Source organism: Choloepus didactylus, chromosome 22 (genome assembly GCF_015220235.1).
Source record: "Choloepus didactylus isolate mChoDid1 chromosome 22, mChoDid1.pri, whole genome shotgun sequence".
NCBI lineage: Eukaryota > Metazoa > Chordata > Mammalia > Pilosa > Megalonychidae > Choloepus > Choloepus didactylus.
Genome location: NC_051328.1, coordinates 22,636,164 through 22,661,143, shown reverse-complemented (window position 1 = coordinate 22,661,143; position 24,980 = coordinate 22,636,164). Strand labels below are relative to the sequence as shown.

The following is a 24,980-nucleotide window of genomic DNA, read 5'->3' as shown; positions in this document are numbered from 1 at the left end:
GATCAGTGGAGTTGTATAAAGGAATTCAGAGACAGAAGGACCTCAGAGCAACTGAGAGTGACATTTTGAAGAGTAGCTGTAGCTAAGAGAGGACAAAACGCCCCAAGAGCAACATTTTGGAGAACACCATTTTGAAACGCAACCTGGGAGCAAGCGGACACCAGCCACGTTCCTTCCCAGCTAACAGAGGTTTTCTGGATGCCAATGGCCATCCTTCAGTAAAGGTACCTGATTGTTGATGGACACTTTATGGCCTTAAGACTGTAACTTTGTAACCAGATAAACCCCATTTATAAAAGCCAATCCATTTTTGGTGTTTTGCAAAAGGGCAGCATTAGCAAACCAGAGTAGTATGTATCTCAATGCAGTTTTGATATGCATTTCCTTGATGACTGATGATATGGAGCATCTTTTCATATGTTTTCATATATCTTTGGTAAAGAAATTAAGTCTTTTGACAATTTTTAAATTGGGTTGTTCATTTTTTGTATTGTTGATTGTAGGAATGCTTTATATATTCTGGATTCAAGTCCTTTATCAGACATATATTTGATGAATATTTTTTTCCTAGTCTGTGACTTACCTACTCTTTTTTTTTTTTTTTTGTATTTTCAGTTTTTTAAATTAGTGCAGTCATAGGTTTACAGAAACATCATGCAGAAAGTACAGAGCTCTTGTATACTACTCACCTACCCACCCAGTTTTCTCTATTAACATTTTGCCTTAGTGTGGTAACTTTGTTCAATTGATGACCCAATATTATAATTATGATATTATCTATAATCCATAGTTTACATTAGGGTTTACTCTTTGTGTTACATAGTTCTGTGTTTGTTTATTTTTAATTTTTATTATGGTAACCTATATACAACGTAAGTTTCCCATTTTAACCACTTTCAAGTATTACAATTCATCGATCTTGATTACATTCACAGTGTTGTGCTACCATAACCAAGATCCACTGCCAAACCTTTTCATCACCATAAACAGAAACTCTGTACCCATTTTGCCTTAACTCCCCATTGCCCATCTGTGCCAGTTTGAATATTATGTACCCCAAAACGCCATTATCTTTGACATAATCATGTGTGGGCAGATGTATCAGTGTTGATTAGATTGTAATTCTTTGAGTGTTTCCATGGAGGTGTGGCCCTAGGTGTGGTACTAGAGTACTATATAAGCTCAGACAGAAGTAGTGAACTTGCTGCAGCCAAGAGGGACACTTTGAAGGATGCACAGAAGCTGAGAGAGTAGCTGCAGATGAGAGACAGTTTGAAGACAGCTGTTGAAAGTAGACTCTTGCTCTGGAGAAGCTAAGAGAGGACAAACACCCCAAGAGCAACCAAGAGTGACATTTTTGAGGAACTGCAGCCTAGAGAGGAATGTCCTGGGAGAAAGCCCTTTTGAAACCAGAACTTTGGAGCAGATGCCAGCCATGTGCCTTCCCGGCTAATAGAGGTTTTCTGGACACCACTGGCCATCCTCATTCTCCAGTGAAGGTACCTGATTGCTGATGTGTTACCTTGGACACTTTATGGCTTTAAGACTGTAACTGTGGAACCAAATAAACCCCCATTTAAGAGCCAATCCATCTCTGGTGTTTTGCATTCCGGCAGCATTAGCAAACTAGAATACCATCCCTACACCTGCCCCTGGTAATCTGTATTCTAATTTCTGGCTGTGAATTTACATATTGTAATTATTTCATTTAAATAAGATCATACAATATTTGTCCTTTTGTGTCTGGCTTTTTTCATTCAACATGACATTGTCATGGTTCATCCGTGTCATCACATGTATCAGAACTTCATTCTTTTTTATGGCTGAATGATATTCCATTGTGTGGATATACCACATTTTATTTATCCATTCATCCATTGATGGGAACTTGGGTTGCTTCCTCCTTTTGGCAATGGTGAATAATACTGCTATGAGAACTGGTGTACAAATATCTGTTCAAGTCCCTGCTTTCAATTCTTTTGGGTATATACCTAGAAGTGGGATTGCCAAGTCATAAGGAAACTATTCATTTTTTTTTAATGGCATCTTCTAATGAGCAGAAATTCTTTTAAATTTGAAATCCAGTTTATCAGTGAGCTAGTGCTTTTTGTATCCTCTCGGAGTAATTCTTAACTAACACTTGGTCGCAAAAATGTTCTGATTTCTTTTTTAAAAAGCTTTATGGTTCTTGCTTTTATGTTTAGATCTGTGATCCATCTCAAATTAATTTTTGTAAATGCAGTGAGAGAGGGGCCAAATTTCATTGTTTTCCATGTGGAAATCCATTTGTTCTGACACTATTTGTTAAAAAGTTTCCTTTACCTATTGAATTGATGTAATACTTTGGTTGAAAAGAAATTGAGTTGCATTTGTGTGGCTTACAGGGTATTTGAAGATAATATAAGGCAGTAATTTTGTCAATAGAAATTCCTAATGGTTCTTTTTTGAAGCTTGACACTGAAAAATAGAAAGTATATTTTGTCATTTTAAAAAGTACAGTTAGAAGGCAAATTATATACCTAGCTACTTATATAAATAATTAGATAGCTTGGACTGAACCCAGCAGGCTCCATCCATCTGTAGGCTTCTAGTAGAGTCAGGGAAACACAATCCTAGAACAAGTAATGACACTTGAAAAAACCTGCAGGCAATCAAAAGTATTCTTAAAGATATACTCAGAGGTATTTAGGATGAATAAAGGATAATACGAAGGAGAAAACCTAACTACTTAACTCCTATTTTATATTTCTTCTCTCATCAAAAATCTGACTGGAAAGAGCAGGTGCAGGGAAAGGTAGACTGTTCAGTTCTCAATGAGTTTAGTTCCCCTGGTCCATTTGAATTACATCTCAGGTCTGAGAAAATTCTCAGGTGACCATGCTATATCCCATAAACTACTGCCAATAAATTTGAGGCTTTGTGGAGCAGAGGGAGATGCCAGAAAATGGATGATAAGCACATTTGTTGTAGTTTTCAAAAGGTGGGAGAAGGTAGATTTTACCAGCTGTAGATGTTTGAACCTGATGCTGATTCCTCAGAAGAACACTAGAATATCTAATTCAACAAATATTATCTGAATACTTGGAAATTGAACTGGTGATCAGTGAAAGACAAATGGGTGTATAAAGGACAATATCATCTAACAAATATTTATTAAGGGCTAAACTCTGCCAGGTGTCCAAGCTGCAAATATGAGAATGATCTGGTTTCTGGCCTTAAAGAGATAATAGTCATATTGGTAAAAATATGATCTTTTTTAGTATGTTTAATCTGGATTAGTTGATCCAGGGGTGTGTCAAATATTAAATATTGTTTATTTGGATGTCAGTTGTGCATTTTCTGTAGCATCTCATTCTATAGGGCAAAAGGAGAAAAGAGAGCTAGTATAGTTGTGTAAAACTGTAATTACTTCAAACACCAAATCTAATGACGGAGTCCTCCTCTTTCTCTTCTCTAAAGTGAAGATAATAAGAGGAGTTGCCTCATGAGGTTGTAGTAGTTAAATAAGATGTGCCTGTAAAGCACTTGTATACTCAGTAAAAATTTAGCTATTATTATTTTATTATTGTCTTGAATTGAAGACATAGCCTGCTGATTGAATTTGTAACTAACACAAAGCTGGTAGAGATAACTGGTAAACAACTGCCCAAATTGAGCTAAATGAAATTCATTAGAGGAAAAATTTAAAGTACTGAATTTTAATTTAAAAACGTTAACTATACAAGTACAGAATCCTTATTAGGACATGTGAAAAATCCTAGTTTGTGTTAGTAGGGTGACGTGGCTGTCAAAATTGTTTAATGGACCCACATATCTATGGCCAATTGACTTTTGACAAGGGTGTGAGTCCACTCATTGGGGAAAGAATAATCTCTTCAACAAATGTTGCTGGGAAGACTGGATAGTCACATGTGAAGGAATGAAAGTGGACCCCTACCTCACACCATATACAAAAATTAACTCAAAATAGATCAACTACCTAAATATAAGAGCTAAAATTCTTACAAGAAAATATAGTGGAAAATCATCAGGATCTTGCATTAGGCAATTGATTTTTAGAGATGACACCAAAAGCATGAGCAACAAAAGAAAAAATAGATGAATCGGACTTTGTCAAAATTTAAAACTTTTGTACATCAAAAGACATTATCAGGAAAGTGAAAAAACAACCTACAGAATGGGAGAAAATAATTTAAGAATCATATGTCTGACAAGGGTTTAATATCAAGAATATATAAAAAACTAAAACTCAACAACAAAAAGACAAAAAAAAAACCACAAAAAACAATTTAAAAGTGGGCCAAGGGCTGGAATAGGTACTTCTCCAAAGAAGATAGGCAGATGGCTAATAAGCACATGAAAAGATATGAAACATCATTAGTCATTAGAGAAATGCAAATCAAAACCACAGTGAGATACCACTTCACACTACTAGGATAGCTATTATTTTAAAAAAACAGGAAAGCAGTGTGGGCAAGGATGCAGAAAAATAGGAACCCCCATACATTATTGGTGGAAATGTAAAATGGTGCAGTCACTATGGCAGACAGTTTGGCAGTTCCTCAGAAAGTTAAACAGAGCTACCATGTGACCAACAATTCCACTTCTAGGTCTATACCCCCCAAAATTGAAAATGGCCTCAAACAGATATTTTTACTACAATGTTAAGTGCAGCATTTTTCACAATAGCCAAAAGAAAGGTAGAAAGAACCCATGTCCATGAACAGATGGATAAACAAAATGTGATATACCCATACAGTGGAATATTATTCTGCCATAAAAAGGAATGAAATTCTGATACATACTATTATATGGATGAGCCTTGAAGACATCATGTTAAGTGAAATAAGCCAGACACAAAGGGGAAATATTGCATGATTTCACTTATATGAAATACCTAGAATAAGCAAATTCATAGAGACAGAAAGTATATTACAGGTTACTGGAGGCTAGAGGGTCAGGAATGGGGAATTATTGCTTAATAGGTTCAGAGTTTCTGTTTGGGGTGATAAAAAAGTTTTGGCAATGGATGGTAGTAATGGTAGTTAAAATAGGAAAATTTGTGTTGTATATGTGTTACCTCAACAAAAAAAAACAAAATGAATTTGAGTCTCTTAGAAGTACAATATCCAGAGAAAGAAGGCCAGATTTTGCTCAGGATATGGTGGTCCATACTGGGAGCCCAATTTCAGAGGGGATTTTGACAATCTAGAGTATGAAACTAAGGGAGAGCAGCCTTGGCCAGTGGGATAGAGTGTGAGGAAGGCCTGAGAGAATGAGGATAATTCAGACTGTAAAAGGAGTATATCAGTTAGCTTTTGCTCAAAATTCACTGTTTAAGACAAATATTTATTTTTCTCATGACTCTTTGGATGAGGTAGGTGGTGGTTCTGGTCTAGGCCAGCTCAGCTGGGGCTGGATGACCTGTCATGATCTCACTTGCATAACTGGCATTTGCCTCAGTTTCAGCTGGGACAGTGGGAATGACTTGGTCACATGTCTCATGATCCAGCAGGATGGGCCCAGGCTCTTTCACATGGTGATGGCCCTGGAGCTGCCAACAGTAACAAGAGAGCAAGTCACAATGCACAATCACTTTTCAAGCCTCTGCTTGTGTTGTGTTGCTAAAGTCCCATTGGCTATAGCAAATTGCATGGCTAAGCCCAGAGTCAATGTGGGAGGTGACTGACTACCCAGTAGTATGAAAACCAGGAAGGGAATTATTGTGGCCGTTTTGCAGACAATCTACCACAGAGAAATTTAGAGGAAACGTTGAGAGCTTTATTAGAATCATTTCAGGTAGTTCCACTGGTAGAAGAGAGACAAAGACAGTAGGTGGAAGTTTCAGGAAGGTAGACTTCAAGTCCGTATAAAGAACTTTTGAGTAAAATGGCTCCATAACAGAGGTGAGCCACCTGTAAAGAGAGTGGCTTGTCATTGGATTTGTTGGAGAGACTGTGTGACCTTTTGTCTTCTACTCAGACCTGTTACATCATCTCCAGAAAGTCTTTCCTGCTTGCGTACTGCCTCGAACTCCTGTAGTTAATGATCTCCATTGCCACACCCAGATTTGTGTTGCTATACCTGTCGTACCATATAACAAATTGTTTATGTGCCTGTTTTGACAATGAAATTAATTCCTTGACGGCTTAGATGACATCTGATGCATCATCTTAGTGTTGATATCTGCAAGAAATTGTGTTCCATCCTCAGGTTGCCTCCTGGTGGCCAGATGACTGTGGCAACTCTGGCCACAGAATCTGCCTTCTGGGCAGAAAGAAGAGAGGAGAAAGAAGAAAAATGGCTGCCTACCATTGGAGATTGTCCCCTTTAAAGAACTTTTCTAGAGGCTCTACCAAACAGTACCTTCTCTGTATATCTCATTAGGCATACCTCTTTGCAACAAAGGCTGGAAAATACAGGTTTTAGCTCTGTGTGTTGCAACCCTCAACACGATAAAGGGATTGTTGGTAGGAAAGAAAGATTCATAGGCCCCTTCTGCCCAGGGTCCGATCCCAGTGTGCGCTTCCTAATGAATAGCACCTCTGAAGTTGTGTGCTAGCTCCAGAATTCCCAGAATCCGTGACTCCACACACAGTGAGATAGAGTGTTCTTTTTACCATAATCTGGCTACCTTCATGACTGTATTCTCTGTCACTTGGAGCTCATGAGCCTTGTAATCCATGGGGTATAGCAGAGATCTACAAACCTTGTCTATAAAGGACCAGATCATAAATACTTTAGACTTTGTGGGCCATATTGTCTCTGTCTCTGTTGTACCTTTTCTTCCATTGTAGTACAAAAGCAGCCATAGACAATAGGTAAATGAATGAGTGTGAGTCTGGTCCAGTAAAACTTTATTTACCAAAACAGTGTTAGATTGAATTGGGCCCAAGAACTACAGTTGCCCACACTTCTGGTAGGGAGTAGGGTCTCCTCCTATGGTTTTGCAGAAGCTGTGGCGCTATGAACTAGACATAAAGAAGGTAAGGTGTTATTTAACCTGTCTAGGAAAACACAGAATCCACAAACCCCAGCTTCCACAGCAGATTCTCAATAGTCAGGCCTTTGGGTTCTCTGTTTCTCTTAATGACACATCTTTTCATTCACTTAAGCTTAGAATTTCAATGCCATTTTCTTAGGGGGCCACAATTATTGAAGTAAAATTTTACGTGCCAGTAAAATTTATCCTTTTTAGTGTATAGTTCTGTGCATTTTAACAAGCACATATGGTCATATAACTACCACCATACAAAAGATATAGATGAAATCTGTGTAAATGGAATCACACATTGAGGAGCTTTTTGAGTCTGGCTTCTTTTGATTAGCATAATACATTTGAGTTTCATCTATGTTGTTGCATGCATCAGCAGTTTGTTACTTTTTATTGCTGAATAGTATTTCATTTTATTGATATATTGCTATTTGTTTATCCATTCACTAGCTGAAGGATATTTAGACTGGATCCAAGTTTTGTTGATCATGAATAAAGCCACTCTAAACATTCACATACAGATTTTTATGTGAACATAAGTTTTCATTTCTCTTGTAAATACCTGGATATAGGATTGCTGGGTTATATAATGATTTTAACTTTATAAGAAACTAACAAAGTGTTTTACAAAGAGGCTGTACCATTTTGTATTTTCACTACAGTGAACAACAGTTCCAGCTGCTTCATATCCTTGCCAGTATTTGATGTCAGGTTTTTAGAACTTCAGCTATTCTAATAGATGTTCAGTTGTATTGAAGTAGTTTTATTTTGCATTTCCCTAATGACTAATGATGTTGAAAACCCCTTCATGTGCTTATTTGCCATAGGTGTATATCTTCTTTTCTGTGAAGCACCTATTCCTATCTTTTGCCCATTTTTTATTGGGTTGTTTTCTTATTAATGAATTTTGAGAGTTCTCTATATATTCTGAAGATAAGCTCTTTATCAGATATGTGTTTTGCAGATATTTTCTCCCAGTCTCTGCTTGTCTTTTTATAGTCTTAATACTGTCTTTTGAAGAGCAGAAGTTTTAAATTTTGATAAATTTCAGTTTGTAAATTTTGGAAGAGAGAGAGTTTTGCTTTTGGTGTTATATCTAAGAAACCTTTGCCTAACCTAAGGTCACAAATATTTTCTCCTATATTTTTTTTTAGATGCTTAACAGTTTTAAGTTTTACGTTTGGATCTGTGATCCACTTTGAGTTAATTTTTGTATATGGTGTGAGGTATGGGTCAGGGTTTGTCTGTTTTGCAGATGAGTATCAATTTGTTCTACCACCATTTATTGTAAAGATTATTATGCACCTTCTTCAAAAATCATTTGACCATATATGTGTGGGTCTTTTTCTGGACTCTAGACTCTTTCATTGACTTATGTGTCTTCCAAAAATATCACCGATACTGCACTGTCTTGATTACAGAAACTTTATGGTAAGTCTTGAAATTAGGTGGTGTGAAACCTCCAACTTTGTTCTTTTTAGGATTGTTTTTACTATTTTTAGTTCCTTTGCCCTTCCAAATAAATTTTAGAAGCAGCTTGTCAATGACTACTTTTGTTCTGCTGGGATTTTTTTTTAATTGAGATTGTGTTGAATCTATAAGTAAATTTGGAGAGAAGTGACAGACATCTAACCATATTGAGTCTTCCAAACCATGAACATGGTATATCTATTTATTTAGGTCTTTTTTGATTTCTCTCATCAGAGCTTTGCAGCTTTTAGCATACATATCTCATAAATATTTTGTTACATTTATACCTTGGTTTTTCATGTTTTTTGATGATATTGTAAATTTTTTTAGTTCTCAATTTCCAACTGTTCATAGTTAGGATATAGAAATGCTGTATTTTTGTATATGACTTTGTATCCAACAACCTAACTATATGAATTTATTATTAGTTTTAGGAGCTTTTTTGTAGACCTTGTAATTTTCTATGTGGACCATCATATTGTCTACAAATAGAGAGGGTTTTATTTATTCTTTTACAATCTACATGCCTTTTTAAATATATTCTTTATTGTCAAATATAACATATATACATAGAAGTGATAAGTTTCCAAGTGCAATTTAACAAGTAGTTAGAAAGCAAATTTCAAAAAATATTATAGTTACAGTTCCACAATTTCACTTATTTCCTTATTATGAAATATAACATACATACAAAAAGGTAATATCATTCAAAGTATGATTTAACAAGTAGATATATAGGAAATTTCCAAAGTTGGTATGATTATAGTACCATAGTTTCAGTTATTTCCTTATTGTGAAATATAACATACATAGAAAAAGGTAAAGCTTTCAAATTACAATTTAACAAATAGCTATAGAACAAATTTGAAAGGTCGCTATGTGTTACGGTTCCACCATTTCAGTTCTTTCCTTCTAGCTATTCTAGTACCCTAGCAACTAAGAAAAAGAAAATTATAGAAAGATTCAGTATTCATAATCCTTTGTTAAATTCCATCTTATCTGTTGCTACCCCTTCCTATAGTTTAATCACTTTCCTGCTCTTCAGGGATGTCCAGGCAATGACCACCCTAACCTGTTCATGTTAAAAATGGGTGTCAACTTTATAAGCAAAGGGGACACGTCTAGTAGATGTTCTTGAAGAGGCTATTGTCTCTGGGTTTTGGGACCCAGCTGCACGGGAGCACTGTAAAGGACTTAAATTTCTGAAGAAAAAACTTAGTGAGTGAAACTTTTATAGAGTCCCTCCCAGATAGCGATCGGGTATTCTTTAAGGTTTCCAGGACTACTGTTGACTTGGGCTTATCATATTGTGGTCATTTGGCATGTCTAGGTGGAGCTTGCTTAGGCGTAACCTCCAGGACAGCCTCTTGACTCTATTTTGCATGCCTTTATTTTTTAATTAAAAAAATTGTTTTGACCTTATCGTACTGCCTAGGATTTCAAGAATGATGATGAATTAGAGTAATGAAAGTGGACATCCTTACCTTCTTCCCAACCTTAGAGGAAAAGCAGTATTTCATTATTAACTGGAGGGTTTTTTGGTAAATGTCTTTTCTCGTGTTGAATTCCCTTCTATTCCTAGTTTGCTGAGGGTTTTTGCCCTGAATCGGTGTTGAATCTTGTCAATTGCCATTTCTGCATGTATTGATATGATTTCATGGTTTTTCTTCTTAATCTGTTAATATGGTAAGTTATATTAGCTGATTTAAGAATGTTGAATCAGCCTTACATTCCTGGGATAAACCCCTCTTGGTTATGATGTATTGTCCTTTTAACACATTGCTGGATTCTATTTGCTAATATTTTGTTGAAGATTTTTGTACCTGTGTTCATGAAGTCTGTATGTTTAGTGTCGTTTTTGACTGTTCCTTCTCCCCTCATAATCCCAAATCCTGTTGGTAGCTATCTGCTCCATTTTGTTCCCTCCATCAGACCCTCCGTATCTCTTAGTTGATACCCTAACTGGTTAGTGTCTCCTAAATGCTCTTCCACTTACGTCTTTTTGCTAAATTAAAAAAAAATGTTTGGTGGTTCTGCTTGCCTACTATATTAGTCAGGAACAACCAGCACACTCAAAGAGTGTGATACAAAGGGTTTGACATAAGGGGTGTGACAAGCCTTTAATGAGTGGATTACTTACTACGGTGTGAACAGGTTAGAGGGGACCAACAAGGGACTGCGCAATTGGTAGTGTTAGCACCCCAGGCATGATGTGGGGAGGACTGAGATGTTTACCTGAACCCAACAAAACTGGGGAGGGGTCATCAGTAGGAGCTGTGACCTTTGGTTGAGGAACACGTCACCTGCCAGAACCGCAGCCTGTCAGGGAGAGGGGGCAGAAAATAAATATCTTGGCCTTTCTTTCTGCTCTGTCGTCTCCTCCTAGTGCCTTACATTGGCTGAAACAAGCTGGAAGCCGGAGAGCCTGGGAGTCCAGGTGATATCGTCCTTCGAGATTGGCCTTCTGACTCTGAGGCACAGAGCAGGGCAGAGAGGATGGCGGTTGAGAGAATGGAAGGGAATGGGCAAACATACCACCTGTCAGAGTCCCAACTCCTTAGACTAGACTTGGTGTCACCAGTTCTGGTTCCTGCTCACCTTTCTGACTTGTCACCCCAGAAGCTGTCTTTTCACCTTTTTATTTCCATAGCTTCCCTGTCAGGCCCTCAATAAATGCATATTATATGAACAGATCAGTACCGGTTTGAGTAGAGGATCTGAGGCAAGCAGTTGTCAAACCAGATAGCAGAGTAAATTTTCCTGGTTCACACTTACCACTAAGGATGAAAGAAGAGTTGTTAGGCAGACACAAGGGTTACATAATGACTGTTTTTACAGAGGCTCAGAGAAGCTAAGTAACCTGCCAAAGGTTTCAAGGCTGGGTTTGGCAGGTTTGTCACACAACCAGCTGTGGAACATTGAAAAAGTTACCTAGCCCCTCTGAGCTTCTGTTTACTCATCTTTAAAACTGGGTTGCATGGACTCAGAAAAATATACCATATGCTACACTAAGCAATACCTGACCTTTGGTACTCATTAAATAGTAGTGCAGAATGTTATCCTCATATTCCTACATAGTTTTTTTAAGGGGAGCTATCTGTCATAGATAGATAATAGATGTCTAAGAAAAAAAAAAGCCTATGTAGTGACTTATTATATGCCAGGCCCTGTTCTAAGTGCTTTATAACATTTAATCCTTAACTCCTCAGTGGGGTGGATACAACTATCCCCGTTTTATAGGTGAGAAAACTGAGGCAAGAGAGGTTCAGAAACTCACCTAAGGTCACCCAGCTGGTTAAGTGACTCTAACCTCTTTGCTATGCTGCCTCATCAAATTATGTATAATTTTCCTACCAAGGCACTTTCCACCCTTCGTTCCTGACCAGCATGTAGTAATTGGAATGCATGTGAGCTTGGCAGGGCTGAGTTTGTGGAGGTGTTTGGAGTGATTTGAAATGTATTTACAGGTACATTAGGGGCAAGTAGGGAAATTTTAAAGGTCAGAAAGGGTGACCACTGAAATAAACGAGGAAACCGAGCTGTGCTGCTTGAGCAGGAAATTACCTAACCATCAAAACTGCCTAGCTTCATGCCATCTGGCCTCCTCAGGGGCCACTTGATACCCCTTTATGGGTGTGGATGAAGCTGCCCTTTGAGTCAGTGGCAGGAAAACAGGTTATGAAAAATTCTTCTAATCTATACTGTTGTTTTAAGCCACCAATGCAAGCATATACTTAACTATAACTAGAGTGTGAAGAAATGAGGTGTGAGAGAGGAGGAAGTGTGCCCAGGTCTTGAATTTGGAGAGGAACTGGACATCCTGACTTACAGTTGCTGTGTCTCACTCCCCTGGCCCCTCCTGTCACGCTTATGGCTATTTGTAAGTAATTACCCATAAAAATTAAGTAGACTCTCACTTACCTCATGCTACAAATTTGACACTTCCAAGCTCTCAGAATAGCCATGACCCATAAGTAACCAAAAAACCTGTAAGTGCAAAAAGTGACCAAAATAGTTTAAGGGCTTCCAGGACATGAAAATTATAGAAGATGGTATGTGACTAACCTGTTTTTTTAAACTACAAGGGAGGCCTGTAAGGACAGGAGAATTATCAACAAAAAACAGAGGGATGGAAAGTAGAAAAGGAAGGAGAAAGGGTGAGAGGCCACAGATATTATTCTCCATCAGAAAAAAAGATGGTTAAGAGAAAAAAGAACCTCCATGATAGAAGCCAGGACGTAAGCTGAGCCCCAAGTCCTAGAAAGTGGAGACAAGAGGAACTGGCAGGGACCTGGAGTTGGAGTCAGACTAAGTCATGCAAATTTCAGTGGTTCACAAAGGCACAAGTGTACTTCAGATAAAGTTGAGCAATATAGGATGCTCTACTGGCTATATGGGCAGATCAGTCCCTAAAACAGACATGGATTCTGCATAGTGTACTTGTTACTACAGTAAAAGCAAAAGAAAAGGAAATTAAGAAAGCAATTCCATTTACAGTAGCATCAAAAAGAATAAAATACTTAGGAATAAATTTAACAAAAATAATGTTTACCATACTTTGAAAACTACAGAACATTTTGGAAGAAATTAAAGAAGACTTAAATAAATGGAAGGATATCCCACATTCATAAAACTTACTATTATTAGATGACAGTATTCCCCTATTCATCTATAGATTCAATGCAGTCCCTATCAAAATCCCAGCTACTTTTTTTGCAGAAATTGACAAGCTGATTGTAAATTCATATGGAAATGTAAGGGACCCAGAGCAGCCAAAACAATCTTGAAAAAGAAAGAGTTGGAGGACTCACACTTCCTGATTTCACAACTTATTACAAACCTACAGTAATTAAAACAGTGTGATTCTAGCATAAGGATAGACATATAGACGGATAGAATAGAATTAAGGGGCCACAGATAAATCCACACGTCTTTGGATGGTTGATTTTCGATGTGGATGCCAGGTCCATTCAGTGAGGAAAGAATAATCTCCACAACACATGGTTCTGGGACAACTAGAAATCCACATACAAGAGAATGGATGTGGACTCCTGCCTCTCACCATATACAGAAGTTAATTCAAAATGGACCAATGACTTAAATATAAGAGCTAATACTATAAAACTCTTACAAAAAAACAGAATATCTTCAGGACCTTCTAGCAGACAATGAATGGATTTTTAGGCTTTACATCAAAAGAACAAGCAACAACAACAACAAAAATAGATAAATTGAATATCATCAAAATTAAAAACTTGTGTTTCTCAAAGGACATTGTCAAGAAAATGAGAAGAAAACTTACAAAATGGGAGAAAATATTTAGAAACTATGTATCTGATAAGGGTTTAATATCCAAATATATATATAAAATCAATATATATTTTTGAGATATAGAACTCCTACAACTCAAAAACAAAAAGACAAACAGCCCAATTAAAAAATGGGCCAAGAATCTGAATAGACATTTTTCAAAGATACTCAAATGGCCAATAAGTATATGAAAATATGCTCAACGTCATTAGCCAAAAGGGAAATAGAAACCCTAATGAATTGTTGGTGGTAATGTAAAATGTTGCAGCCACTGTGGAAAACATTTGACAGTTTCTCAGAAAGTTAAACATAGAATTACCATATGACCTGGAAATTCTACTCCTAGGTATATAACCCCCAAAATTGAAATCAGGAACTTGGACAAATGTGGTACTATATATCCATGCAGTAGAATATTATTCAGCTGTAAAAAGAAGTGAAGTGCTGGTATATGCTACAACATGGCTGAATCTTGAAGACATCATGTTGAGTGAAATAAGCGAGACACAAAAGGACAAATACTGTATGATTTTTCTCATACGAAATACTTAGAATAAGCAAATTCATGGGACAGAAAATGGAATAGTGGTTACCAGGGGAAGGGGGAGTGGGAGTTATTGCTAAATGAGTTTGAGTCTTGGTTTGGGGTGATGAAAATAGTCTAAAAATAGATAATGGTGAAAGTATTGGTTAAAATTATTTTTGTGTTACATGTATTTTCTCACAATAAAAGTTAATTGTCTTTAATTGGGATGGGAACTGGATGAAAGTGGGGTGGAATGGGGGGATGATTTGGTTGTTCTTTTTTACTTTTATTTTTTATTCTTATTCTGATTCTTTCTGATGTAAGGAAAATGTTCAGGGATGGATTGGGGTGGTGAATGCATAGCTATGTAGTGGTTCTGTGAACGGTTGATTGTACACCGTGGATGATTGTATGGTGTGTGAATATATTTCAATAAAACTGAATTTAATTTAAAAAAAAAAAGCAAGGAACACTAAAAAAAAAGTTGTTTATCTTTAAAAAATGAATCATAGACCTAAATGTAAGAGTTAAAACTATAAAACTCTTTGAAGAAAATACAGTACACCTTCATGACTAGGATTAGGCAAAGCCGTTTTAGATACTACACCACAAGCACGAGTGACAAAGAAAAAACTTCATCAATATTAAAAACTTTTGTACTTCAGAATACACCATTAATAAGAAAGTTAAAAGACAACCCAGAGAATGGGAGAAACTATTTGCAAATCATTATTTGAGTAAGGACTTGTATTCTGAATATATAAAGTACTCTCTCAAGTCGATAAAAAGACAGATTATCCAGTTAAAAAAATGGAAGAAGGATCTAAATAGACATTTCTTCAAAGAAGATACACAAATGGTCAAAAAGCATGTGAAATATGTTCAATCTCATTAGCCTTCAGGAAAATGCAATTAAAAACCCACTAGGTTAATTCATAGCCACTAGGATGACTATATTCAAAAAGATTATAGGAAGTGTTCTTGAGGATGTGAAGAAATTGCATTGCTGATGGAATGTAAAATAGTGCAGCCACTTTGGAAAGCAGTCTGGTCATTCCTCAAAAGGATAAACAGAGTTATCATGTGACCTAGCAACAATCCTAGATGTATATCCAAGAGAAATGAAAAGATATGTACATAAACACTTGTACAAGAATATTCATAGCAGAATTATTCCAAGTAGCCCAAGAGTGGAAACAACCAAAATGTCCATCAGCTGATGAATGGATGAATAAAATATGATGCACCTATATAGTGGAATTTTATTCAGCAATAAAAGGGAATGAAGTACTGATACATGCTACAACATGGACGAACCTTGAAAATATTCTGCTAAGTGAAAAAAGCCAGTCACCAAAGACCACATATTGCATAGTTCCACTTTTATGAAATGTCCAGAATAGGCAAATCGCAGAGACAGAAAGGATTGGTGGTTACCAGGGGCTGGGGATGGGGAGAATGGGAGTGCCTGCTAATAGGTAGTTTCTTTTTGGGGTGATAAAAATGTTCTAAAATTGATTGTGGTGATGATTGCATAGCTCTGCAAATATAATACATTCATTGAATTATACACTTTAAATGGGTGAATTGTATGGTTTGTAAATTATATCTCAATAAAGCCGTTTAAAAAAGAAAAATAAATGTAGATGCTGGAGGGCCATAAATTATTCTAGGATGAAGAAATGGACTAACAGCAGACTTTATATATGAAATGTGGTTCATCCTTGTCAGTAAACCTTCTAAGTTTAAAATAGTGCTGGATCCAACAGGCACGCTGCTCCCTGAATTTGTCTAAATTATATAGCTTGTGCTGTTTCCCATCAGTAGTAGAAAGAGGCATATAAATCTGCCAATTTGTATTTGAGAAGCAAGTTTTTTTTTTTTAAGGGATTTTTTTTTTTAGAACCACATCTTCGTTTTTTCTCCCCAAGACCCCCCCTTTTTTTAATTTATTTTTTAAAGCAGCTTTAGTTTTACAGAAAAATCATGCAGAAATTAGAGTTTTCTTATATCACCCCTCCTCACACATGGTTTTCCCTATTATTAACACTCAACATTGGTGTGATACATTTGTTACAATTGATGAGCCAATATTATAATAAATTATATTATTAGTTTTCACTAGGATTTACTTTTTGTGTGATACAGTTCTATGGTTTGCTTTTTAATTTTTATTGTGGTAACATATATACAACATAAAATTTCCCATTTTAACCACTTTCAAGTATACACAGTTCATTGGTGTTAATTATGTTCATAATGTGTGTTACCATAACCATCATCCATTACCAAAACTTTCCTATCACCCCAAACATAAACCCTACACCCATTAGGCATTAACTCCCCATTCCCTATCTCCACTCCTGCCCCTGGTAACCTGTATTCTTAATCCTGACTATGAATTTGTATAGTCTAATTATTTCATATAAGTGAGATCATACGATATTTGTCCTTTTGTGTCTGGCTTATTTTATTCAACATGATGTCTTCAAGGTTCATCCATGTTGTAGCATATATCAGCACTTCACTTTTTTATGGCTGAATAATATTCCATTGTATGGGTATACTACATTTTGTTTATCTAATCTTCTGTTGATTGACACTTCAGTTTCTTCCATCTTTTGGCTATTGTGAATAATACTGCTGTGTGTATTGGTGTGCAAATACCTGTTGGAGATTCTGCTTTCAGTTCTTTTAGGTACATGACTAAAAGTGGGATTGCAAGGTCATATGGTAATTCTGTAATTAATTTTCTGAGGAACCACCAGACTGTTTGCCACAGTGGCTGCACCATTTTACATCCCCACCAACGATGCACTAGGGTTCGTATTTCTCCACATCCTCACCAACAATTTGTTGTTTTCCATTGTTTAAATAATAGCTGTTCTAGTAAGTGTGAAATGGTATCTCATTGTGGTTTTGATTTGCATTTCCCTTTTGGTTGATGATGTTGAGCATCTTTTCATGTGCCCCAAGACCCCCTCTTGATTTATTTTCTTATTCCTTTGTATCCCCATTGTCCACTCTTGCTTCCCTATCTCCCATAGCAGCCATCATCATTCATTTAGTGTGTATCCTTTTAAGTTCTTGTAAAATGTATAGTTTTGTTTTCTGTGCACATATTTTTAGTTTATGTAAATAGTATTGTGTAATAGAACTCATTGAGTTTCTTGAGTCCTGGGTCCTGTTTGATGTGTCCATGTGGCTATGTATTCATCTAGTATTGCTTTTAACTGTTGCAGAAGAATCCTTTGGGGGTGCATCACTTCCCCAGTGATGGACCCACAGATTGTCTCCAATTCTGCACCATAGACGTGATGTCGTAAACGTCCTTGTACCCCTTATGCATCACCATGAGGATTCCCTTGGAATGATATATACACACAGACACACACACAAGTGGAATTTTGGGATCATAAGGTGTACATAGTTGTAATTATAAATAAGACCAGGTTATTGCTTTTTGGAATGGCTGTACCGATCTGTATCACTACCAGCAGCACGTGAAGATAACATTTAGTATGTTTCCGAGGATGACTGGTCTTTCATAGAGGGGCATGGCCAACAGAAGCCAGAGACAGCTGTAAGAATACCCAGAAATGCTTTGCTGCACACAGTGAGTTCATTTATTTATTCATTCACTAATCAGTGGGAGGCCTGCTGTGTTCATGGCCTTGGGGACACAAAGAGGAATAAGTTAGTTTCCACTGCAAGTATACAGAAGATGCAGAGGGAGCATTTCCCTCTGCCTGGGTGGGGGCGTCAGGAAGAGTTTCCAGAGGATTGAAGACTTGCAGGGTGGATAGGAATCCCAGGAGTTCATCAGCTCAAAGTAAAAAAGGCTGTTCTTTGCATAGGGACCTGCAGCAGGTTTGTTGTAGTTGTTTGGTAATGCATTTGTGTTGTTTCTATATTTTAAAAGTATACATTTCTTTATTATTATTATTATTTAATATTTTTAGAAAGATAACTACATGCCTTCTCACCAATAAAAGTTTTAAATTATGTTTATCTCTGTTTACCATGACTTTCAGTCAGAGTAATTTACCTCTCTGAGGAAAGTGTTCTCTTGGGGTTGTTCCTGTTTTTGTAGTTGAAAATCCTTTGACTGAAGAGAGAAATTAATTTTTTGCATATACATTTTGAACATGGATTTATCTGATACCACTGAGCTGGAGATAGGCAGATAATACTTTAAAAAAATTAGTGAGATAAAATTCACCATTTTAATATTTTAAAGTATACAGTTCAGTTGTTTTTAGTATAGTCGCAATGTTGAACCACTATCACCACTATCTATTCCAAAATATTTCTGTTACCCACAAAGAAACCCTATACTTCTCAGTTCTTGCCCCCCTCCCCCCATCTCCCATCTTCTGGTAACCACTAATCTACTTTCTGTCCCTATGGATTTGCCTATTCTGAACATTTCATATCAATATATGGCCTTTTGTGCCTGGCTTCTTTCACTTCTTAGCCTAATGTGTTCAAAGTTTGTCCAATTTGTATCAGCTATCAGAACATCATTCCTTTTTATGGCCAAATATAATATTCCATTGTTCGGATACACCTCATTTTGTTTCCCACTCCACGGTTGATGGAAATGTTTCTCCTTTTTAGTTATTAGGAATAATGCTGCTTTGAACAATTTGTGTACAAGTTTTTGTGACAAGATAGTGGTTTTAATGTCATAGTCTAGAAAAGTCTTAATAAACAACTGTTTCCCACTATTCCAGAAAGAAAAAAAAAATGCATATCATCAGTTATTCTGAAACCATTGTTATTTTGTGTAACTGTCCTTCCAACTTTTAACTGGTCTATAGCAGTAATCTCACAGAGCATTCTTCCTATTGTTTTGAAAGTCTTGTCTCTTACAGGTAGCCCTTAAAAGTGACCCTGAGATGATGAATGCATAATTATGTTATCATACTGTAGACAGTTGATTGTATACCATGGATGATTGTATGGTGTGTGAATGTATCTCAATACAACTGAATTTAATAAAAAAAAAAAAGTGACCCTGAGACTTGCTCTTATGAAGCTCCTTACTGCAAAGGAGAGGCTAAACTTGCATATAATTGTGCCTAAGAGTCTCTCCCTGAGTACCTCTTTGTTGCACAGATGTAGACCTCTTTCTCTCTAACTAAGCCACCTTGGCAGGTGAACTCACTGCCCTCCCCCCTACATGGGACCTGACTCCCAGAGGTGTAAATCTCCCTGGCGATGCAAGATATGATTCCCGGGGATGAATCTGGACCCAGCATCATGGGGTTGAGAATATCTTCTTGACCAAAAGGGGGATGCAAAATGAAACGAAATAAAGTTTCAGTGGCTGAGAGATTTCAAATGGAGTCGAGAGGTCACTCTGGTGGACATTCTTATGCACTATATAGATAACACCTCTTAGGTTTTAATGTATTGGAATAGCTAGAAGTAAATACCTGAAACTACCAAACTCCAACCCAGTAGTCTGGACTCCTGAAGACGATTGTATAACAATGTAGATTACAAGGGGTGACAGTGTGATTGTGAAAACCTTGTGGCTCACACTCCCTTTATCTAGTGTATGGATGGATGAGTAGAAAATTGGGGACAAAACTAAATGAAAAATAGGGTAGGATGGGGGGATGATTTGGGTGACCCTGCGTGAAGGTAAACCTATCTTGAGATTTCTGGATCATGCAGGCCCTTGTAAGTCATACTAAAGATTCTTTCTTGACTTCACACTGAAGCCAATAATAAGTCTTTGAAGTGTTTAAAAGGAAAGAGAGTGAGGTGATACCATTGGCATTTTAGAATGATCTCTTTGCATTATGAAGAATGGATTCTAAAAAGGAAGGATGGAAGCAGGGAGATAAAGCAGAAGCTTTAGTAGATGAGTCATCCCAGTGAGTCATGCTGATTGCTAGATTGGGGCATGCCAGAGGGGGTGGATTTAAGATGTAAGGAATTAGGACCAACAAGACTTGATCATGTTACCTGTATGAATAAGAGGAAGAGAGAAGTTGGGGATGTTGGCCAGATTTCTAGGTTGGGGAACTAAATGGATGATGGTGACATTCCATGAGATGGGATATTGGAAGAGAAAGTTTTAGGGAGGATTTATGGTGATTATTAAATGCTGACTTTATACCAGTTGCTGTACTATAATTTCTTATAACTGGACCTTATTTAATCCTCTGAAGACCCTGGGAGCTAAATAGCATTAGGCCTATTTTACATGAAAAAGGTTGCATCCACCTAAGAGATGAGGCCAGCCAGGATTTGAACCCAGATGTCCTGATGTCTTCATCAGAGCATATTCTCTCTCTATCTCACTTTACTGCTTCTGTTCACATTTGGTCATGTGGGTTTTGTGAAGTTTGTATAAAAAACATCAAGGCTAATTAAAGCCTTGGAGCTGAATAAGAGAACAGGCGTAAAGAGAGCATATGGAGTGAGAAGAGAAGGGAAGGAAGACTATACTAGAACCCCCATAACCTTAGCATTGAAGTGGGGACGTGGGCAAGAGCAGAAGAGCCCAAACCTGGAACTCAGAAATGGCCAGTGAGGTGGGAGGGATGTGAGGGAAGACTAGGGAGGAGATGTATATAGCCCAAGTACTCATGAGTGGAGAGTGAAAGAGTTAACTATGATGCATTTACAAAGGGAATGCCTTATCAATGAATGTTAAAAACTGAAGGAAAGTTAGGGAGAGCAGGGCAGGAAGAGGGAGTTATAGCTTAATGGGTTGGTAGTCTTTTGAGGTGATGAAAAAGGAGGGGTAATAGATGTCAGTGGTGGTGACAGTTCTGTGAATATAATTAATATTACTGGATTGTACACGTGAATGTGGTTAAAATGGGAAATGTTGTGCTCTAAATTGGTGACTACAATACAAAGTTTAAAAACTGAAGGGAAATATACAGAAGTTAAAGTAGTTATTAGTGTTATCAAAGATTTTTTCTCTTAGTGACAAATTTGTCCTTTTAATCTTATTACAATTAAAGAGGGTTTGAGAGGGTTCATCGAAGTATACACCAAACAAACAGGAAATTTCGTTAAAATTATGAACGTAGGTAATTTTTCATTTGGGTTAAATAGAGCTCAGAGGTTCTCAGCCCTGGCTGCACTTTAGGATCACCTGAAAAGCTTTAAGAAAACGTGATGATCACAATAAGATACCATCTCACACCCGTGAGAATGACTGTTATTTAAAAAACGGAAAATACCAAGTGCTGACTGGGATGTGGAGAAATACAAACCTTAGTCATTGTTGGTGGGAATATGAAATGGTGCACCCACTGTGGAAATCTTCCTCAAAAGATTAAACATAGAACTACCATATGACCCGGCAATCCCACTTCTTGGTATATACCTAGAATTGAAAGCAAGAACCTGGACAGATCTTTGTATACCAAGGTTCAAACAGCATTATTCACAAGAGCCAAAATGTAGACCATAACCCAATCTGTCAAGCAACAGATGAATGGATTAAAAAAAAAATGATGTATATCCATGCAATGGAATATTACTCGGCCTTAAAAAGGAATGACGTTCTGATACATGCCACTACATGGATGAACCTTGGTGATACCACATTGAGTGAAGCAGATAAAAAGGGACAAATATTGTATGATTCCATTTACATGAATTAGCTAGAATATGCAAACTCATAGAGAAAGTAGATTACAGGTTACCAGGGATGGGGCGGGGGAGCGGGAATGGGTGGTAATGCATAATGGGTGTACGGCTTATGTTTGGAGTGATGGGAAAGTTCTGATAATAGATGGTGATGAGAGTAGTCCAGTATTGTAAATATGATTGATACCACTCAGTAGTATTCTTGGGAGTAGTGAAGATGGGAATGTTTATGTTTTATATATGTTTCCACAATTTAAAAAAAAAAAGAAAGAGCAATTAAAGAGACAATGACAGTTAAATGCAATGTGGGATCCTGGATAGGATCTAATAATGGAGGTGAAAAGGTTTAAAAGGACATTAGTGAAACATAAGAGAAAATTGGAGTATAAACTGTAAACTGTATATCAATGTTAAATTTCTTAAACTTGATGAATGTATTTAAGGTGGTTACATAAGTGAATATCCTGTTTTTAGGAAATGTACACAGAAGTACAGTATTATGTGTTGAAGGAGCATGATGTATATAACTTACTCTCAGATGATCAGAATGGATACATAAATAGATATATAAATTGGTTGATGGATGATAGAATGATATGGCAATTGTGGCAAAATGTTAAAATTGGATCTGGGTGTTGGGGGCAGGGTGGTATATTGGAGTTCTCTGGGTTTTGTTGTATTTTTGCAACTGTCCTATAAGTTTGAAATTATTTCAAAATAAAAAGTTAAAACAAAACATGATGGTGACACAGCCTCATCCCCAGAGTCAGAGGGTCTGGGTCACCCTAATATATGACCAGAGTGGGGACCACTGGTTTAGCCGAGGAAACCTTGTGCTCCGAGCACACCTAAATCTCACCTCCATTTTGCCATGTGACTTTGGTCCCAGAGAAGGACCTTGTTTGTTTTCGTTCTTTATTTCATTTATGACCCTTGTGATCAGAGGACAAAATCAACAATGAGGAAGATAGTCTTGTTTATTGTAGAAAATTTGACAAAGTCAGAAAAACATAAAGAAGATAATAAAAATCCATAATCCCATCAACCCAAGTAATCGCTATTAAATTTCAGATGTATTCTTGTCCTTTTATTGTTATAGGTGGGGATATATTTATAGATAGATACAGATATCCTTATATATACTCATACATATGTCTTTCTTTACACTTTTTTATTTTTTATAAACAAAATTGATGTCATGCTTCAGGTACTGTTTTGTTATCCCTCTTTTTCAATGAATATGTGGTGAAGCTTTCAGGTTCCCTGAGTGGCTTTCTACCTCATGATTTTCAGTAGCTAATGTTACTTTTTACTGAGCTTTACTTTTATTGCAGATTTGATTATTTCCCCATTTTTCACTATTATAGACTATGCTGGAATGAACACTTTGTTAAAAAAAAATTTTTCTTATTTGTTTTTGGCCGGTTTTGTAGTTGAACAAAATTTTTGTTACTTTTGTTTCTGGTCAGGTTGAACATTTTCCTATGCTTGATACCATAAATTTTAAAAATTATAATCTGTATAAAACCTGGATGTTTCTTTCTCTTTCCTCTTTTATTAGTTTTTGTTTTCCACTCTACTTTAGCTTTTTGTCACATAATATCAAAGAATCATGAAATAAAAATAGCAAAAAGGAAATCTGAAGATCAGTTACTTTCCTCATTTTACAGTTAAGTTCCTGAAGGTTAAACGGTTTGGCCAGGGTCACACAAAAATTAAGTAGCAGAACAGGGATTTGAACCCAGCTTTACCCATTTCTGACTTTTTTTCCTTTCTTGAGTTCCAGTAGATGATATTGCTGTTGTTGTTAAGTCTCCTGGGAAGAAGATTCTGCAGATTTTTATCTTGGAGCAGTATTCCGTTTGACCTTTGTGGCAGAGAACTTGTTGCTTCTGAATAAGCCGAGAAAGTAGCCTCAGCTGAGTGTACCCTCCACTAATAGCCAGTGTAATGCTTGCTGTTCTAGGAGCCATGTTTGACCAGGACTGTGGGAAGGTCGTATCCATGCTGGAGGCTCTTGTGAGGAGATGAGTTGGTGAACAGAGAAGCCAGGATGAAGATGCTCCCAGGTGTGGGCGTGTTTGGGACCGGCAGCTCTGCCCGAGTTCTGGTCCCACTGCTGAGGGCAGAAGGGTTCACCATCGAGGCCCTGTGGGGGAAGACAGAAGAGGAGGCGAAGCAACTTGCTGAGGAGATGAACATTACCTTCTATACCAGCCAGACCGATGATGTCTTACTGCATCAAGACGTGGATCTGGTGTGCATCAACATCCCCCCTCCACTCACCCGGCAAATATCTGTGAAGGCTCTAGGTATGACAGTCAGGCCAGAGCAAGGGCAGATTGTGTCTCCCTCTGGGTGGTGCTCCAAGTGTCACTGCTCCTCTGTAGACCCGGGTGTTCCCTCTTGGGCTTGTTCTTGCAGGCATTAGTACTCTGGGGCATCACCGACCCCTTGAGCAGTGCTAAGGGAGGGTGCTTTGGGGGATTCTATAACTCTGGGAGGAAATGCTCAAATGGCTGGGAAATATGCAGCTTTCCCCACCTCCCATCAGTAAATCCCTGAGCAAAAATGAAAGAAATCCTCTTTCTAGGAGTTGTGCTGTCACAAGGACTGGAGAGTATACCATTTTAGGCAATGAAAGGTCAGGATTCAAAGACCTGGGCACTGGGAGATTGGTTGTGGTTGATGCATGTGTTCTTTAATTTTTATGGCAGGCAGCACCACAGAAAGGAAAGGAGAGGATGTAGCTAGGCTCCCATTTCCTACATTTTGTTAGTCCTTGACTATTATGAGCACACCCTTCCTGCCAACTTTCTAATCTTGTATTACCAGAGGGCAGGAAGGCTCTCTTACAGCCCTAGGTTACCCTGACAGATCCACGGGACAACCTGCTTACATTTCCACTCCCCTGGGAAGCTGTGCACTAGGCGACCTCCTGCCCCTGGCTGGGCGTGGCTTGCTGAGTTCTTCTCTTGCATTTCCCACTGGACTGCTCTTTCCTGTCAAGTGTAGACAAATTCTTCTTTTCATCATATTTAAATCACAATCTGTTTA

At 37.4% G+C, this 24,980-nt stretch overlaps 1 protein-coding gene across 6 annotated transcripts in view; it reads left to right on the top strand.

Annotated features, from left to right (window-relative positions):
• Positions 1-24,980, top strand: part of GFOD2 (glucose-fructose oxidoreductase domain containing 2) — a 54,612-nt gene that overhangs the window by 11,487 nt on the left and 18,145 nt on the right. For 4 of the 6 annotated variants that reach the window (XM_037815659.1, XM_037815658.1, XM_037815654.1 and 1 more), the window contains one exon: positions 23,890-24,235. The exons of 1 other annotated variant lie outside the window; for it this stretch is intronic. In XM_037815659.1, coding sequence (XP_037671587.1) covers positions 23,977-24,235 — 259 coding nt within the window. In that variant the 5' untranslated portion in view covers positions 23,890-23,976. Of the gene's footprint in view, positions 1-23,889; positions 24,236-24,980 lie in introns of those variants that run through there. One more of the 6 variants, XM_037815657.1, reaches the window with a different exon arrangement.